Here is an 18,878-nt window from a genome sequence, read left to right as displayed (position 1 = left end):
GACTGACGGCAGAAGTCTGGGAACCTTGGCTGCTTTGAATGGCCAAGGACTGCTCAAGAGGCCATGTGACTGAAAGGTAAAGCAACCAATCGTGTTTCATCTTGTGCATTTCATCATGTTTAGGGGCATGGAAATGTTGCCACAATAACACGACGGTGTGTACAATTCTTGGACGAATCTTAAATTGACTATGCCGCAAGAACTTTACTTTTGAAAATCCATTTTTTAGTTGATCCCGATAAGCGCTCATTGACACAGGTGTAAACAAGCCAAATTTCTTCTTCCATGAGGGGGTTTGGCGGCAGTCGGGCATCTTTGTTTCCAGCTGGAATGTTAAAAATGCAATACACACATTTCCCAGAAATACTGTATACTTCTACCAATCTGATGCTGACTTTGAATCTCCTGAAGTGTTTCCAATTGTGAGTACTGCCATATGCAGGAGATGTTCAGTCAGTGGGCATGATGTCTGAGGCTGAGAATAAGGGTGCATTCACACCTGTCTTGTTTGGTTTCACACCTGTCAAGTTAATTTTCCCCTTTGGTGCAGATCATTTGGACAGGTGTGAATACAGCAATCGCACTCTGGTGCAGACCAAACAACTGTAACGAGACCCTGCTGAAGTGTTCTCGATCCACCTCCAATCGAATTCTGGTACGGTTGAATGCATGAACCAATGAATGGATGACCTAAATCACACGTGTGGTTTTGTTTAGTTTCTGGTTCACTTGCAAAAAGGGGAGTGTGAAAGTGAACCACCCCCAGAAAAGGAGTATGCCAGACCTACATTTCACTGCTTGTTGTATGTTATATAACGTTGTATGTGACAAATAATCTTGAATATGAAGCTAACAAAAAACAAAATTCAACATTGATTTTCTTCCGGACCAAAGCAAGTGAACTAGTTGATTTTCCTGGTGTGAATACACCCTAAGTAAGACCTTCCTTGCGTTCCATGCAGAAGGGTTCATCCCTATGCCCTAATCCCTTCAAAGGGTTTACCCTCCGGAGTGAGAGCATTGAAGGGTTGAAGGGTGTAGGGGACCAAAAAACTGTTTCTTGAAACGCCCTTCTGTGTCATCATCACCTGCCCACATGGAGGCACCGTCATCGTGCAAATAATCTGGGAAAAAGGATCATGGGAGCACGAAGTGTCCATCAGTTGTACCCTTCGAAATCCTTCATTCCGTAGGGCTCTTTGAAGTGGCCAGTTTGGAGAACTTTGGTTTGAAACGACCCTTCAATATGGCAGCCATGATCGTTTTCACTCCAAAGTACCCTTTGGAGGGCGATATATCCCGTTTGGAACGCACCGTTAGACTAGCTGGTTCAGGTGTGTTGGGGTTGGAGCACATACTGCAGGACAGTGGCCCTCCAGGAGCAGGTTTGGACACCATGGATTTGGATTGGACTCCATGGCCACAGTATTGTCGACAGTGATATTCAAAGGCCCAATGATGCATCCAATTGTTCATGATTTACTGAATAAGGCTTAAGGACAAGAATTCCTTTTTAATATTTAATATTTTTAACCCAGAATTTCTACATGAATAAATGTTTTCCAACTTAAAATGACTAGGAAATTGTTTTATTCATAAAATGTATGTATGCATGTATATTATATATATTTATATAAGATTTATTAATTTACTTTTCCAGGTCTGTCAATCTCAATTTTATAATTATGCTACTTAACATATTCTTGAAAGACAGTGGGAACTCTGGTTCTTCAAAAAAAAAAAATCTTCATTTTTATTTGTATTATCTAATTTTAAAAGAATTTAAGCTATCTAAATAAAGAAATTGCAGTGCACAAAATAAACACCCACAGGGCGAGTGATGTCAACCACTGGAGGAACTTATGATGACGGATGCCACCTTGTGGTGAAATAAGAACAACTACGGGCTTTTCATGAATTTCTAGATCCCAATATGATAGACCATTACATCACCAGATTAAATGAATCCACATTAAGGTCAACAATAGAACAGGCTGAGATACGTTCACAGTCTGGCACAATTTAGAGTTTATTTGGAGTCTCCATAACCTCAGGTATAGCAAAGATAGACCTCAATAAATAAATACTATACACTTCTACATCACAGTTAAGATGTACAGTAACAAACGGAATAACGACATACTACCTTTGCCTGTCCTGAAAAATAAAAATAAAACCAGAGGAAGAGACTTGTATACTGCATGCGGATAACTGCTCTGGAGAAAGCAATGGTAAGATATCAGTACATCATTTTGGCATGTTTACTTCATGTCATTTACCTACACATACATTTGTTTTTGTGTGTGGAAGCTTGAGCCTTCCTCGTACTCATACATTAGCTTCTCATCCCATGCGTTGTGCTATAAAATGTTGGTAATGAATTAGAAAACTTTGCCACTCGTCTCTTCTAGTTTGGCTTTATGTTTTAGCATTTCAGAAAATAGAACAGCTGCTCCCTGTGCGATTTCATAAATTAGATTAAAACCAGATTTTAAAAAAATGTCCCAGGTCTTCGAAAAGGATTAAAAGCAAATTGATGTTCAACTGAAATCCGGAGATGTGTGTTGGACATCCATCAACGAGCCCGCAACCAACCACCAGTTTCGCCATTTTTTAGTCCAGATGTGAAAAGCCAAGAGTCTTATCTATGTCAAGCAGCAGTTCCCATGATGCTATCTGGTTCTAATAGTGGCATCAAGATCCTACTTATCCATCCAGGGGTCTTCCCAGATAGACCATAGTCACTTCAGTGTTCCCATAGACGGCTGACACAGCTGGAAACAGGCATGCTTTGGGCAGCCCTCGGAACGCCACTCCAAGGAACTCAAAACCTCGCTCGAAGGCTAGAGTCTTATCATCCATGTCCAGGATTACACGGATTCTCTCCCCGATCTGGAAAACAAATACAAACATATTACAGCTACATCTTTTTTTAAGGAAAACGTCATCATTTACCCTTTCCCCCTGTCGTTCCAAACTTACATGCTAGTATTTTTCCATCAGAAGGAGATGAGAAAAGCAGACACAAAAGGAATTATTTTGAGTCTTCAAACTGTTTTTCCCCAAACAAGATTTTAAACCACACACACACAGATGGAAATCAAACATGATTTACAATTATGAGTCAATTTTAGAACACATCTTTTCCCGTTTCTGTGTGAATGTTTCATTTTCGGAATGACTTGAAAAGTCATATAAAATGTTGTGTGAGATTAAGTGTATATCTAGTTCATCTCTGTAACCATATACAAAGTTGGTAAGTGATGCCTAGTGTTTTAAAATCTATTTTGAATTTAAGTAGTGTGGTGAATTCTAGCCTTTATAGGTTTTTTTCTAAATCTTCTGCAGCACAATACCTTTGTACAAACAACAATTTGTCATTTTAGATTAGAGCTTTGGTGGAGATTCTCAGCAAATCATGAATTTTTCAGCCATAATAATTGTCATTTTATAATTTTCAGTTTCTGACATAAATTTAAAGAACAGCTTTGAAAGACTTGGAATATAGTGCATGAGTCATATTATAACTGCTTTTATGGTGTGTTTTTTTTTTGGAGCTTGAAAACTGTGGTCACTATAAATATTGTATGGAATGCACATAGAGCTGCACCAAGATGATGAAAAATGTCTCCTTTAACTAAAAAGATAAGAGGTTTAGAAAATGAGAGTGAGAACAAATCAAATTTTTGAGGAAAATTTGTTCTTTAAATGAATAGTTCCCCCTTAAAAATGTAAGTCAAACACCAAGTTACTCAGCTTCATGTCATCGCACTTTCTTCTTTGAAATGTAAAAATGTTTCTGCTGTTTTCGATCTACTTGGGACAAAAATAATCCAAAAATAATCTATAAAGGTAGCGTGAAACTAGGCTAATTCATATGGCTATATGACTTGGCTGACATATTGTAAGTCACTTTGTATGATAAACAGAATTGTAAGCCTTTTATCAATTTCAAGTAAAATTGTGACACTATAGACTATGTGTTTTCTATTGTAGTGTATGGATTTTCCAAGGACATTTTGTCATTGATCATAAGAGTCTGATATTGTGAGGTTTGAAACTTTGACAGCTGAGTGTCCAACATTTCTCATTTAGTCTTTTCAGTTTTTTTAAATGCCTGTTTCTTGTAAAAAGTTTCAGTAAGAACAATTACACCATTGGAATAGTGCATAAACATGCAAATTAGGATCTACCTAAAGGCTATATGAAAAAGGCGATAACCCTAAAGCATTTTCTTTTGTGTTTTACAGAAAAAAAGTCAGTCATACAGGTTAGAAATTACATGAAGGTCTCTAAATAAGTTTGGAATGGCAAGATTTTTACATATAGTACAATCTCAAGGTCTGCTACCTGGTATTTTGGTGCGTTGTTGCACTGTGGGAAGTTGCCATTGACCTCTCCATTGTGAAGCAGGTTGTTGTCTACTAGATTCCATCCCCAGCTCTGGTCATCGCTGCCTAGAAGCCCCACATAGCCTTGGCACTGCATGGGAGCCCTCTTGGTCGCGATGCCAATCACCGCCACCGTGCCAAGAGGACCTTCCCACCAGATCTCCCAGGCATGCCGGCCCTCAGAGAAGCCGATCTTCCCACGGGCACCATCGGTGCTTTGGGCGATGGGGTTGCGGTGCAGAGTGAACCCGTTTTTCTTGATGTATACATTCCTGGAGCAGTCATGGGAGCTCAGAGCATGCTGGAAAGACTTCAGCTGAGGACAGAAAGAAAATTAAAGTTACCCCAAACTTACGTCTAACAAAATTTCATTTTTTATCAATAATATGCATTGTTAAGGACTTCATTCTGACAATTTTAAAGGCAATTTTCTCAGCATTTAGATTTCCGATTTTCAAATAGTTGTCCCTCAGGCCAAATATTGTACTATCCTAACAAACCACACATAAATGTAAAGCTTATTTAATCAGCTTTCAGATGTATGTATCTCAGATTTTTAAAAAATTGACCCTTATGACTGATTTTGTGGTCCACAAATTATTTGGTTGTTTTGTGCCATATCCGTATCTATAGTGTCACAAACAGGGTAAAACGACATAAACATATGTAAATAAATATTAAACACATTTAACATTACCGTGTTACATGTTCAAAACACCATGGTGATCGCACTGGAAATGTTCAAGAAAACACTGTAGTACCTTGATAGTTTTTGCAAGTGTGATGATAAATCTTTAATTTTGATAAGACCAGTCAATACAGGACTTTAATAATTCAGTAATTTGTATTTGAAAAGAGCAATTTTCTGTATCTTTGTGTGCAGAAATTGCAGGCAAGCAGTATTTAGGTCCAGTATTTACAAATGACGTCATACAAGGGAGCCCATTAGCACTATTCTGACGGTCACCTACTCACATGACTGTTTAAAAAATACGATTAATAAAAGAAATGTGTTGTGTTTATTACTCGAAACATAAAAGCGAATAATTCCAGTTCAAAATCTAGCCTATTGAATAATAATAAACATTTTAATATGACAACGATGCATGATTGTAACTGCATTGTCGATTATAGTAGTTAAATGGATAACGTATTAACATTAACTATTTTTAATAATCTTACTTTTCCTTTATACGAAGACAGATTGCAGAGGATATCAGAGCGCATCGCCTCTTCACTGAGCAAGCGAGCGCACAGACTCCGCCACACCTCGCTGTTTTCATCCGCCAGACAGTTGTACCAGTGCCAGCAAACGTGCGAGCAGTTCATGAGGTCCGCCAGCTCCAGATAGGAGAATATATGCTCGAGAACTCGGCTGGGTAACCGGCCCGCGATGCCCGACCCTCCGCCTGATAATGCGGCAGAACCGGCGCCAGACGAGGAGGAGCAGCAGCCCGCGGCGGCAGCGCCCAGCCCCGCAGACTGCGCCCCTCCACCGGCCCCTGCGCCAGACATGTCAAACTCCTCCGCTGAACGCAACCGTTTTTACAACTGCACAGCCTGATCGCACAGCGGGTCAGAACCCCACCGCGGCCCTGTGAAGCGCGTTCGTCTGACACATCTCCCGATGTTATTGCCGTTGCGGCCAAATGGATCAAAATCCAAGCTATGTGACTATTGTAAAGGTCCTGGACGGCGTGCGGCGAACAAATCCGAGCTCGGTAATCAGAATGGATTGTATGAAAGTATATCATTTAATTGACTCGCTTTATAAATAAATATATAATAAATTAAATATAATATATAACACGTTGTAAAGCAGCAAACGTGCTACTCTTTCTGTTTCTGTTTCACATTAATGATGGTTCGTGAATGAATCGTTCTTGTGAGTCGGATTGAACTGGTCCACAAATCCGGTCTGAATGATTCATTGGTGCGAGCCATATATCTATGGGTGCGAGCGCTTCTCGCCTCTATGATTCGTTGATTTGACTCTTTTGAACATGTTCGACTCGTAGCGTTCCAGGTTAACATGAACCGATGAGAGAACCACTTGGAGTGAACCGAGGATTTGACCAATGGATGGAAAGGTAATTTAGCCACACAAAAAAAAAAATTAATGAGGTTAGCAGGAAATGTTTTATATGAAATTTTATTTAAAAAAAATTATATGACTATAACTTTCAAATTGTACTTAAGTTTTAAATTATTTGAAGTTATAGTTAATTTTTTTAACTGTTCGTTGAAACGATTTGTTTAAAAAAAAAATCGCGGAAATGAATCAATACCATTCTTATTTTGAATTCTACACTTCTTCAAGGACCTCGGCAGTTGACTACGTATGCAAGGGAGGGGAAATACGACGTTACAGGAAAGACCACCAGAGAGCGCCGTTTGATCTATTATACTAGTATGGCCTGATTTAATATGTCAAATGAATAAAAGAGAGTTCAACTCACATAAACATAATAGCTGAGGTTCAGTTTATTAGAAAGAAAAAAAAATCCACATTCATGGCTTATGTAATACATGCCTTCATCCTGTTTCTCAGAAAAACAGCAGTTGGGATTTGTAATTATTTTACTTCCCAAATGGCCCATTATTAATTATTAACTATTATTAAACCTTCAGGGTTATTTAGTGGCTTTAGATGGCAAGGTCTAATGATGTAATTTATTTTTAACATTTTAAAAAAGATAAGATTTACTGAAATTCTCTGATGTTGTAGGCCTATAGAATATGTTTTATCTTGGTTATGCATCTTTCATTCTGTTTTCTGCATGATTTACTGTTGTTGCTTGAGTGCTGTCAGGCCTGATGGATCATTAGCTCTAACAGGAAGGTTGTGAATGCATATATTTTCCCAGAGGAGGAAAATTAGATCAGGCAGTATGGCTCAGCATTGCTGTGCCACATCCTCTGAATTGCCCAACATCTAGTACAGTGGGTTTATTTCTGCATAAAAGTTTATATATTATGAACTTATAAATTCCATGGTTTTTGTTATGTTCTGTGAAACTGGCTGTCAGGCCGGATTGACTGGTTGACTGGATATGATGTGTGATGCTTTATGTAAACCACCACCACTAATGCTTGGGGGAATTACATCATTAGTGTAACTATATTGACTATAAATAAGGGAGTAAATATTATTATACTTCTACTTGAGTTGTGAGCAGGAAAAACCATTTAAACTTTTCTGTCTCCTGCATTGCTTCTATTTCTTCTTCTTATTCTTGTATTTAAGCATGGTTCATTTCATTATTTATTAATGTTAACTAAAACTAAAACCATAAAAACGTTTTCATTTGTTTCAATTATATAAACATTAACTTAAAATATAAAGTTGGTTTCTAAAATAACAAAAAATAAATGAACTAAAACTAAATAGACATTTAGATAATAAAAATGACAAAAACACACAAAAAATTAAAACTTGAACTAACACACACACACACACACACACACACACACACACACAGACACACACACAATCCCTTTCCAAATCAGATTTTAAGTTCGCTAGTGATTCGTGATGGCATGAAATGAACTGAATATGACAAGTAAGTTCGGGAAAATTAATTTTAATGCATTATTTAATGTATTCTAAAAGAATAGAAGACGTATATATTAATATATCACCCAAAGTGGCCGTACACCTGTTGTAAGTGGGTGGAGACGGAGGCCCCTCCTCTCTTCCCACCGGGGCCAATCGGAAGTTAGATACCCACTAGAGGGCGGGGCGAAGCCAAGGGGAACGTGAAGCGAACATACACGGCATTATTTCGGTTTACGGGACAGAAATGGTAGAACGGACCTGGGATTTAACGGTATTTAGGATATATTGTGGTTTCCAGTGTACATGCATCTCTGTGCAATGAGCGAGATATGCTCCTCAAGTGAGTTTGCATGTTTTAATTTCATATTTGATCTATGGCTGAACTGCTTAACTGGTGGGATTGTGGGCTAAATCTCCATTTGTTTGAAGAACAAGCCTACTTCTGTTGGTGAATTACTTCACGGCGAATTTAAATAGAAAATGACGCGACGTCGCATTAAAACATCTCAGAAAAAGTTCTACAAACGTAAAGTTTCGTTTTACGAGATAGTTTGTGGTTAGTTTTATAAACGTTTCCACCCAACATTTATTTCAGGTCTATTTAAGAAATGTTGTGTTGTTTGGGAATGAACTTAATATGAGCCATTTGACATTGGGTTCAGTCTTTGGAAGAATTAACACTCGTTTGAGGTGTTTGCTTTACTCTTTCATCATTATTTCACTTAGACTGTGGTATTTCAATTTCAGTGTTTTTTATTTGTATTATTATTATTATTTTACTTAGGGGCACTTAAGGGGTGGATTTGGTACAAATTGTGGTGATGTGGATTTGTCATTCTGTGTTTGATGTCATGGAGAAGATGCTTCAGGCTTGTTATAACAGCAAGTTATCTACCAGTCAATTAATGTTTCTCTTAAAATAAATATATTGTTTCTAAATATAAATTCTCAAACTGCTTTTGGCAATGACATGAACCAACTTAATATTAATGACTTTTCTGATCTTTAAAAGGTCATTCTACTCTTTGAATTCTCATTTCCATCACTGATGTGAGGTAATTAAGTTTTCATTTGTCTGGGTAAATGCCACAGTTACTATGTTTCTGTGAAGTTCTAACTTTATTTTCATTATATATATAGGAATGTTTTTGATATTGGACTTTCTTAATATAGAATGACTTGTCATTGCTCGGCTGAACTTGTGGTTTGATGGAAAAAAATAGATATTTGGATAACTTGTTCTACAAGCTTTATTTTAGCTCTCTTTTCTTATGAATAACAACAAGGGACAGCTTTATTTACAATCCACAGTGAGTTCTTTCAAAAATTATTTAATCTTTAATCTGAGTTTAGTATCTTGGCTTTCCTAAAAAAAAAATTAGTTGTGTTTACCTGCATTTTTACGTCATAAAACAAGCACTTGATATGAACAACACAAGTCTTATATGTGAAACAATACTGTCTGAGGGAGACATGATAGTTAGAGGTTAGAGGTTTAAAGTGACATGAAGACTTTCCCAAGCTTTTTCTAAGCCTCAGGTCACAGTCAAATTATTGCTTTGAATTCCTGGTTTGCTTGTAACTAATATCCCCATCACAAAGTATATCCATATCCCTTTAAGTCTGTTTCAAGGTTTCTTTATTTGCGATGTATATCTCTGTTGAGGCTTAGTGAAGGCTAAACCAATATGGTGTGTAAGACATCCCTATTAGAGCACAGCTTAAATTTCCCCCTGTGTGTATGTGCAGTAAAGTCCAGCAAATAGAATTGTTCTTGTCTTTAAACATTAGAGGTTTAACCATACGTTGATTGCACTGTGCACACAGGACCAACTGTAAGTGGTGAGGAAACTCTTGGAATCTGAGAGTCTCCAGGGAACGTTGCGCTGGGATCCATTCAAACTGGCTGCAGCTGGGATGTTTGCTGCCGGGATGCTGCAGCAGAGCAGCGGAGGACTGAACAAGCGATCGCTGGGAATGGCACTGCTTCCTAACTCCCACTTTTTCCCCCTTTCTTCGGGCTCAGGGTCGTGGGGTTTGGGCCGATCGGCGAAGAGCGGCTCTTTGAGCTCTGTCAGCTCGGGGTCGGACAGCATGGACATGGCAGGTGCCGATCCCGACTGTATCATGCAGCTGGTCAACGATGTGCGGAGGTTTGCAGATGTGCTGCTCCACCTCAAGGAAGCTTTTAACACCAAAGGTAAGAGTGAGAGCGCACAGGATTGGTGAAAAGAGCTTGTTGTTGCTGTCAAGAGTTTCAACCTGTTGGGGGTCAGCGTTAGCCTTGGTCTCACGATCACTAACCTCTCGTTATCTTTTTTGGACAATGGCAAGGGAAAGTTTATTTGCCATCAATACTGTGAATTCATTCAACTATGCCAACAAGCTTAAACAAACCTTAAACAAAGCTTAATTCACAGCCAGAAATGACTTTCTCTTTATATATATATATATATATATATATATATATATATATATATATATATATATATATATATATATATATCATATTTATGTATATGAACATTTAAAATATATGTTCATAATAATATTATGTTTATATAACTTTTTAAACTCGTGTGTACTTATATCATAGATATAAGCATAACATATATTTAATAAATTAATGAATTAATTTAAAATAATTAGTGTCTGTAGACAAACAGATAAGCCCCACCCCCCAAACTCATGCCATTAGTTGCCAAGTGTGTTATAACCACAAAAATAAAATTTCATTTAAAAAATATTTATAATATATACTGTAAACGTTGTGGGGAAATCGATAATGGCTTCTTAAAGTATTAAAAGGGCTACTTGGCTGTGAAATAATAAATTTGAAAATCATAACATCCTTGATTGTGGGAGTACTCTGTAATCTTAAGTGAAGTGTTTTATAACAGCAAGAAATGTTTTTATAATAGAGGAATGAATGAAGATTAAGGGGATTATTGTTCTTGCATGTGTGCTTACTGCATTCCCAAGGCAATGTCAATCGGTTCCGTTTGGATCGGATCCAGTGCGCTAATCCTTGCCTTTGCTTGAGAGTTCCTTAAAAAGGAGGGGATGGAGGGGGGGCCTGGGGGTGTTTCCAGCCTCCCATTGTGTCTGTGCCATGTTGTCCAGGGTCTGTTGGAATCTCTGCTTTTGTTCGACGGGGTGATGGAGGGTCCTTGACCCCAGCTAGGTTGGAGAGTTACTCTAAGAGTTGCCAGTGTGTGACTGGTGCTTTTGGCCTCCAGGTCTCTCCTTCCCGCAGTTTTGGACCTTGAACAGTAGGAACACCAGATCTGAGCGGGGGTGTTACTCTCCCAATCCCTCAAGACTTACAAACTATGTGTCAGTCTTACATTGTAGTCATAGTTCTGAAAGTGTGGCGCTTTACAAATCTGTCTCGGGTGTGGAATCTTTCCATAGGGTGACCTTGTTAAAGATCAGAAAAAGACCACCGCCAAAACAGTTGCACTTTTAGAGAGGAAATGTTAACGGTTAACCACGTGTGCAACATTTCTGAATAGATCCCTTTGTGTGTCCGCCTTGGTGGTACATATCGGTCCAAATTATGTAAATACGCTTAGTAACACACTAACATATGAGTCATGGTGCAGCACTTTTGCTGTAATCGGCTGACGTTCAGCTAAATGCAGGAAAGAAGAGTAATTGGACAGGAAGCTGAATTTGAGAGAGTGCTGAGAACTCCAGCCTCCTTTTTTCATCATATTATATAATATAACATAATGTTTTCAGCCTTTTGATAAATATGTATATTCAAATGTGTATATTTACAGCACAGACACACACACAGACACACACACACATATATATTTATGAATATATTAATACTATATATAATTTTTAAAGCAATAATAAAGATAAATATAATATAACAAACTTGTAAATCATTATTTTGCAAATATTAAATGAATCAAAAGCATTCAAATCACTGTGAAATTCACCAACAAAATCATTTTGAATATAATGTAACTAATCCATACTGTACATCACCCTGCTTTACTTTCATATAAAAGCAGCACATATCTTCACAATTCATCATATTTCTTCCACAGCCACTGATTTCTCCAAAATCGCACATCAGATGCCATTTTAAAGAAATACCCAAGTTTGCATTCACAAGTGGCTCTTGAGCCTTGTTTACACTGGTGTGTGTGTAGGAAATGAACATTATGTGGCTGGTATCTTGGTGATTAGTGTTTTGCATCAGCACACATCTTCAAAGTGGTAATTGTTGCTGGTGAACTGGGTGGGGCTGACGCGGAGCATAAAAGAGCTAGCTGGGAATCAGTTGCTCTGGTGTGATTGAAAGTGATTTAGTTCCTTTCAGTTTATGGCCGTATTGTCTCCGCAGTGCGTGGATGCAGAAAGACACCCCTTGTTTCTCAAAGAGAAACCGTGGAGCCATTATCGCAGTGCAATATTTTGGCCAATTACAAAACATCTGCTTCATTCACATGCGCTGACGTGAGGACAAATTCCTTTGTCTCTCATCCTTAGATTTGTTCTTCGAGCAAACTGGCAGCTTCTGGCAATGAGTCGACTTTCCCATGCAAGAATAGCAAGAACCTTGAGATCCCTCCTTAGGGAGTTGCGGTCTGCTCTAGAATTCATTTTTTCTCTATCTGAAATCAAACATGTCACCTTAAATGGCAATTATTGAGCAGCAGCTCTCATAGACAGCGCAGTTACTCAACCGAGGCTTGCCACTCTATTTTATGATCAGCTTTTAATAGTTTTTATGGATTTAAATCAAGGAAAAACATCTCGATGGCTTGTTTTCACATCGTTCCTAGTTATGATGTCTAGACAGCTTCCGTAAAGATGTCTTCACAATGAGAGAGATTTTTGAATATCTTGAAAAGATCATGACCTTGCCCAGGGGCCACACATGATGGACATGTTGGTAATTGGATTGGATTATTTTGGGGTCTGCGCTGGCCTGGGACATAACTGGCAGTTTGGGCTCTGATCTCAGAGGTCAGTATTGAAGTATGTAGATTATTGTGTGATGGATAGTTTTTTTTTTCTTTAAAACCTATTTTAAAGATGAAGAAACTAGATACTGACTTGATGTGTTGATATGTTTTTTTAATTTATTTTTTTATTTTTATTTTGTGTGTGTGACCGCAATTAAGGAAGTGCCTGTGAGCTTTGATAATAAATTATTACAAAACATTATTAACAGATAATATTTAAATGCAAATTCAAAAATATAGCCAATATTTTAGAATTTTATGTATTTAAAAATTTCTTATTTATTTAAAACAAAATATTACATTTGAATTTTGTCCATTTATCAGCCCTCAAAATCAAATAATTAGTGGTTTATCGGTTTCCGACAGACTGTTTATTTGACATGATTTTAGAAATAAACCATACACATCTTTTAAAATATGGCAAACTTCTCAGTTTGACTATTTTGGATTTCACAGTTTATTTGTGTCAAACATCGTATACTATAACTATAAAGCATGGCAGGTGGCATTTACAGAGCGTCCATTGTTGCATTGACCTCTTGTCTTACATTTTCAGACCGGTGTCTTTGATTTGCTGAGGTGATCAGGTGTTGCGTTTGTCCCACGGGCAACTCATTCAAGCAGCAGGATGGTTGGCATGTGTCAGCTATTTGGTAGATGAAAAACAAGATGGCCTGTAATGAATACTGGCCCTATTCACTGAGGGAAATAAAGTGTGTAAGGTTCACTGCTCTCTTTATGATGTTTTAGAGACCCTCCATTCACGTTTGCTCATTTCTGACGGGAACCACAGCGAGCTTTTTGCCTTTTGGATAATCACTTTGAAAGCGCTGTGTGAATACACAATTTCAAGTTTCATTTCTCTGAGACACTGGTTTAGAAGGCGCCGCTTATATTGCAATTATACACAACTGTCTGGTGTGCTGGGAAATTGACACAGCCACCCTCACGCAGACCAGAATCCGCTGGCTGACGGGTGAAACCTGTTATTCCGAAGCACAAAATAGACTACATGTTTATCAATCCACAAACTGCTTTAGTTGCCCAAATGTCTATGTGAACTCAATGCTCCTCAGAGCGGAGATTTGTTTATTAGCAGCTCCCAAGGGACTTAAATTGTTTCTATTGCCCCCAAGTGCAGGATGGGTAAATAATCAAGTGGTCACTTATTTAATTTCCCTCATATTTCAAATGCTTTGTGTTGCTGTATAGCTCACAGATGTTTCTTAGTCTTAAAACTGATCCGGTTTTCCCCAAACGTAAACAGTTATCTCAACTTTAGGACAGTGTTGTGTGGTTCCTGTTTGAGCTGTTTGAGTTTGTGCTGGTGTAACCTTGAGAGGAGCAGCCCGGTGTATTTTTTTAACTGTTACATCAATATTGACCCTCTCCAGGTCGGCCATTACCGCAGTCTGGGCTCATCACTTTGATAGGGATGGGAAACGCAGTCCTGTCCTCTCCCATCCCCCCCACATACTCTGCATTCCTCCAGAACAAACGCTCACTTGTTGCTTTAGTGCCTTAGATCAACAGTTGCTGAATGTCGGACACTTTGGACAAAAAGAACCGGCGTGAAACATTGACAGTGCTACTGTCCTTCCCTATACAGTGACTTTACACCGATGTGTTTTATAATCTAACTTTTTTATTTATTTTAATATACATAAAATCAGTAGGATTTTTATCACACCATCAATGTAAGATCAAAGTCGCCAAATGTTTTTATTGTAATGGAAAAAGGGAAGCAATTTAATTTTCAACACTAAATTTGTTCAAAATGGCTTTGAAAGGTCTCAAATTGTGGCTGTGGCAAGTTTGTGGAGGGTCCAAGCTGCCCTCGCAGTGGGATGCGGGAGTGGGATTAGACCCCTCTTCATCCCCAGCAGCACCACATTGTGCTCCAGCCGGATCGGCTAAAACTGATTTTCTGGCCCCTGTTGTGAGGTGATTTGTGGGCTGGTGGCCGACACCGTTTGCCCTGTGAACGTCGACCTTCAAACACATGGGTATGGTCCATATGCATTATACACATGTGCTGCTTTGATCCAAAAGAGATTTCAGATTTTTATAGATATTAAGAGTAGTTCTAGGAGACATAGCTCAACCCTTCATACAGTCAGAGTCAATGATGATTAGTTATTATAGCACAGCTGTTTTTATGTCGTGAGTCACGAGAGTGAGTGCTTTTTACATTTAAAGTGAGTCATATCTGCATTTTAAGTGTTTGGCTGCATAAATCTTTCAGTATTCTCAATGAGTCATTGGTATGGGTTGACTTTATTGCTTGGCTGAACAGTAAAAGGTGAGCAAAATGGTCATTTTCACAGTATCCCTGTGCTGTGTTTGGTAATGTGTAACTTGTTGGGTGCTGAGAGCTTCTTACCAGGTGTTTCACAGCACCAATCATTTGTCAGACGTCACCGTGAGTAATTCTTGGTATCGAGCCATGGATTACAGTTTCTTTCTTACAGCTACACTTAAGTTGCATCCATTTCATCCATGTTTTTTTTTTTTAAAACAATGAGAAATAAAACTTCTCTATGTCCCTCTGTGAAGTTTTATGGGAAAATGGCCATGCACCAGGGCCTCTGAGAAAACCAATATGCTGTTCAGAGATCATCCATTGTGAAATTCCAGCCTAAATTTAGCCGCCCAGCCTCATTTCAGTGGCTCGTTCTGGCATTTTAATGCAGCTGTGATCCTGTAGCCACCAGTCAGTTCTCTAATAAAGAATCCCTGTAAGGGTCGCTTTGAAGAAATTCTTCTTCAAAGGCACTCGTAAATTAGTCCAGATCATCTTTGAAGATCACATTACACTTTCTTGTTTCATTAAAAGTAGAGTTATGGCTAGGAATCTTGTTTAGAAGATGTTCCATTCCATATACATACACATACAACCGTTTAAAACATCAGTCCCAACTCTTTTGTTCAGTTTCTTCTAGACTTCAATGCTTATCTATAGTGGATCCCGTTCAGAATATGGGCATGGAGTAGAGATTACGGCCTGTAAGGAGAGTTGAATGTAGGGCAAGGTGACATATTCATTCCTACCCTGAGCAAAACACAGAGAGTAATAGATAAGACACAAGTGTGCGTTTTCAGAGCTGGCTGTACCAGTCTTCATGTGTGGGCTGCGGATAGCTGCTTACTGCCTATTCTGTGATATCTGGTTTATTCTATTTTAGGCATTGCATTCAAAAACAGCATATATTTTGGCATTTTAAGAGAATTATTATTATTTTTAACCTATTTGTCCGCCTCCATTGGCCACTTCCACTTATGACCACTTCCTCATCATAACGATGTAAATTTCTCAAAATGAATAATTCCTTAATCAAACCGTCTACACAATTTAAGGAATGAAAAACACAGTAAAAACTAAAACCAGTAGTCTCCAGGCTAAATGCGTTTTTGTAGTTAAAGTAGTCTTAAAACAGAAGCTCCTGAGACAGTTAACCGCTGAGGTGTTCAATTAATCCAAAGTCGGTAGCACTTTATTTTACAGTCCTGTTTCTCATGTACATACTATGTACTTATTATAGTAATTACAATAACTATGTAATAACTAGGTACTAACCCTGAACCTACCTCTAAACCTAACCCTACCCCATGTAGTTAGGGAACTTTCTTAGATATATACATTGTAAGTACACTATAAGTACATGCTAGTACACGTACTGTAAAATAAAGTGCAACCCCAAAGTCTTAAACATAAGGAGCTCTAAAATGAGGGAAGTTTACAACAGGAAGTCACGTTTGGAGAGAACTGTAACCTAGTCAAACATAGGGCACAAAAGAATGTAAGACAATTGTAATGTTGGTCAGTGGTAAAAAGACACCACACCTGAGGGCCCCAGTAGCTTTGTCTTTTATCTTCAAACCAATTTAGCAAATATGCTCTACAGATTAACCTTAATACTATGCAACCCCCAATAAAGCCCACCACTCAGGATAAGCAGATTCATCCTGTAGATTAGATTAAAGTGGCCCTGGATTAAAATAGTCTGGAAAGCGGTAGATTTAATGTGCCCCTCAACTCCTTACCCTCAATAACGTCAGGATTGGATTATTCTCCTCCACTCTCCTACACAAGCGCACACACATCGTGAGGGGTTCTAGCATAGCTTTGCAAGACCATATAGGCCAGTCCACTTGATCTGACTCAAATCCTGTTTTCGAGCAATGGGTTCCTGGTACAAGATGAGTGGTTGAAGATTAATTGGCCCCTCTTTTGCATCTGAGGCCTGAGCTCTAGAAAGCCCATCAAAGAGACACAGCTTCATGTTGAGAGGGGAAACCCTGTCCAAGGCTTATCCTTGGCCGAGCAACGGCTGTCTGGTTTTTCTCACGAACTTGATGGCTAATTGCACCATTGGTGTTGAGACAGAAAAAAGAAAATGCATAAAATGTCATGAGAGGAATAAATGGTGACAGAAAATTCATTTTTGGGTGAACTATCACTTTAAATGCATTGATGTTTGCGCACACATATAGTGCACATTTAGGTAATAGACACATAACAGAAATGGCATTTAATATCCTTGTCTAGCTTTCTAGCCAAATCTGGCTCATTGCATAAAAATGCTGGATGAATACAGCAAGATGCAAATAATATTTCCATAATGTGCACTTGGAACCTGTTAAAAACATGAAAAAGTAATGCGAATTCAAATTTGCCGGATGATCTACTACTATGACCTTCCAGACCTGTCATTCCAGATATAAATCGCCAATTGATAGCAAACACAAGGTTCATATACACTGTAAACATTCTGTCTGTACACTCTAAACCTCAAGCAGTTGTACTTATTATGTGCCATTTTTAGAGGATGAAGTATGCAAACTCTTTATTATTTTTATTAGTTTTTTTTTCTGGCAGATTTCTATAGATTATGTTAATTAGGACTTGTGTGAAGCTTTTTTTACTCTGCTTGACTTTTGATAAAGCCCGGTCTCCTTCATTTTTTCTGTTCTCTACCTTCGGGATGTCAGGTTTGACCAGCCTGAGATGAGCTGGTCGTGGGAATCCACGTGTAGAGCGCTGGACTCTCTCTGTGTTCTGGTCAGCGTTGCTCTGTGGGAGATTTTTAGTCATATTGAATGATGCATAGCTGGAATGCTGGGGTTCAGTTCTTCTCTTAAACGTGGGGAACAGGAGGGAGTGAGTGATGGATGTTTTTTTCCGGCTCTCTGAGTGATCGACAGCTGTGTGGACGAATGAAAGAAACAAGCACATTCCTGTCTCCAGCGAAGCTCCTGATTTATATGCAGCAGGAAACTTTGGAGGATAACTACTTGGAATATTTAATAGGAGTGAAGATATTATGGGTTGCCAAAATGAATGGATTTAGCAAATAACATTTTCCTTTTACGCAATCAGCTATTCTTCAGTCATTCTATAAGTGATTCCGAATCAGCTGTTGAGATTCAAAATCTCAAAGTGGAGTGTGTAAGGCTCCTCAACAATCAAGACATATCTGTTCCCTGATTACTAATGACCCTTGATGAATAATGTGACCTTACCATCACATTGATGCAAGACCGTGTACATTTTTACACCGCTTTTTGTTTTGGTCATAGTTTTTATGTTTTGACAAAATCATCCTTTAAATTTAGCCCATATGACTATATCATGTTTTATGCATTAATTTTAGTCAGTTGTATTGTACTTTTAATCAATAAAAATAACTTGTTAGTGTGTAAGTGTGCAAAATTAGAACAAATGTTCTAACATTTGTGTCTTGTGTGTGTGTGTGTGTGTGTGTGTGTGTGTGTGTGTGTGTATATATATATTTGTATTTTTATCGGTTATCGGTTATCAATGACTGTTTATCTTCAGCTCACGCAGCTTAATTAGGTCCGTTCTTGACATTATAAACTATGATTAGATTATTTGAACAATTACACTATTTATAGCTTTTTCTTATTCATAAAACTTCA

At 38.2% G+C, this 18,878-nt stretch overlaps 2 protein-coding genes across 3 annotated transcripts in view; one reads left to right on the top strand and one right to left on the bottom strand.

The window, feature by feature from the left end:
- Nucleotides 1-2,004: 2,004 nt before the first annotated feature.
- Nucleotides 2,005-6,242, bottom strand: LOC128013679 (F-box/SPRY domain-containing protein 1). The gene is made up of 3 exons (XM_052596816.1): nt 5,574-6,242; nt 4,351-4,707; nt 2,005-2,892 (listed from the first exon to the last, which is right to left on the bottom strand). Exons 1-3 carry the CDS (start codon nt 5,904-5,906, stop codon nt 2,707-2,709), a joined length of 876 nt encoding a protein of 291 aa, XP_052452776.1. The 5' UTR covers nt 5,907-6,242; the 3' UTR covers nt 2,005-2,706.
- A 1,883-nt stretch (nt 6,243-8,125) lies between these two features.
- The window catches only part of LOC128013141 (rho GTPase-activating protein 29), a 35,883-nt gene continuing 25,130 nt past the window's right edge, over nt 8,126-18,878 (top strand). The window contains exons 1-2 of one of the 2 annotated variants that reach the window (XM_052595874.1): nt 8,126-8,290; nt 9,778-10,150. In XM_052595874.1, coding sequence (XP_052451834.1) covers nt 9,868-10,150 — 283 coding nt within the window. In that variant the 5' untranslated portion in view covers nt 8,126-8,290; nt 9,778-9,867. The remainder of the gene's footprint in view (nt 8,291-9,777; nt 10,151-18,878) is intronic. The other variant, XM_052595873.1, reaches the window with a different exon arrangement.

The sequence above is a fragment of the Carassius gibelio genome, chromosome B24 (genome assembly GCF_023724105.1).
Source record: "Carassius gibelio isolate Cgi1373 ecotype wild population from Czech Republic chromosome B24, carGib1.2-hapl.c, whole genome shotgun sequence".
In the NCBI taxonomy this organism is placed as follows: Eukaryota; Metazoa; Chordata; class Actinopteri; order Cypriniformes; family Cyprinidae; genus Carassius; species Carassius gibelio.
The sequence above is the reverse complement of the archived record's forward strand: the minus strand, read 5'-3'. Positions and strand labels throughout refer to the sequence as shown.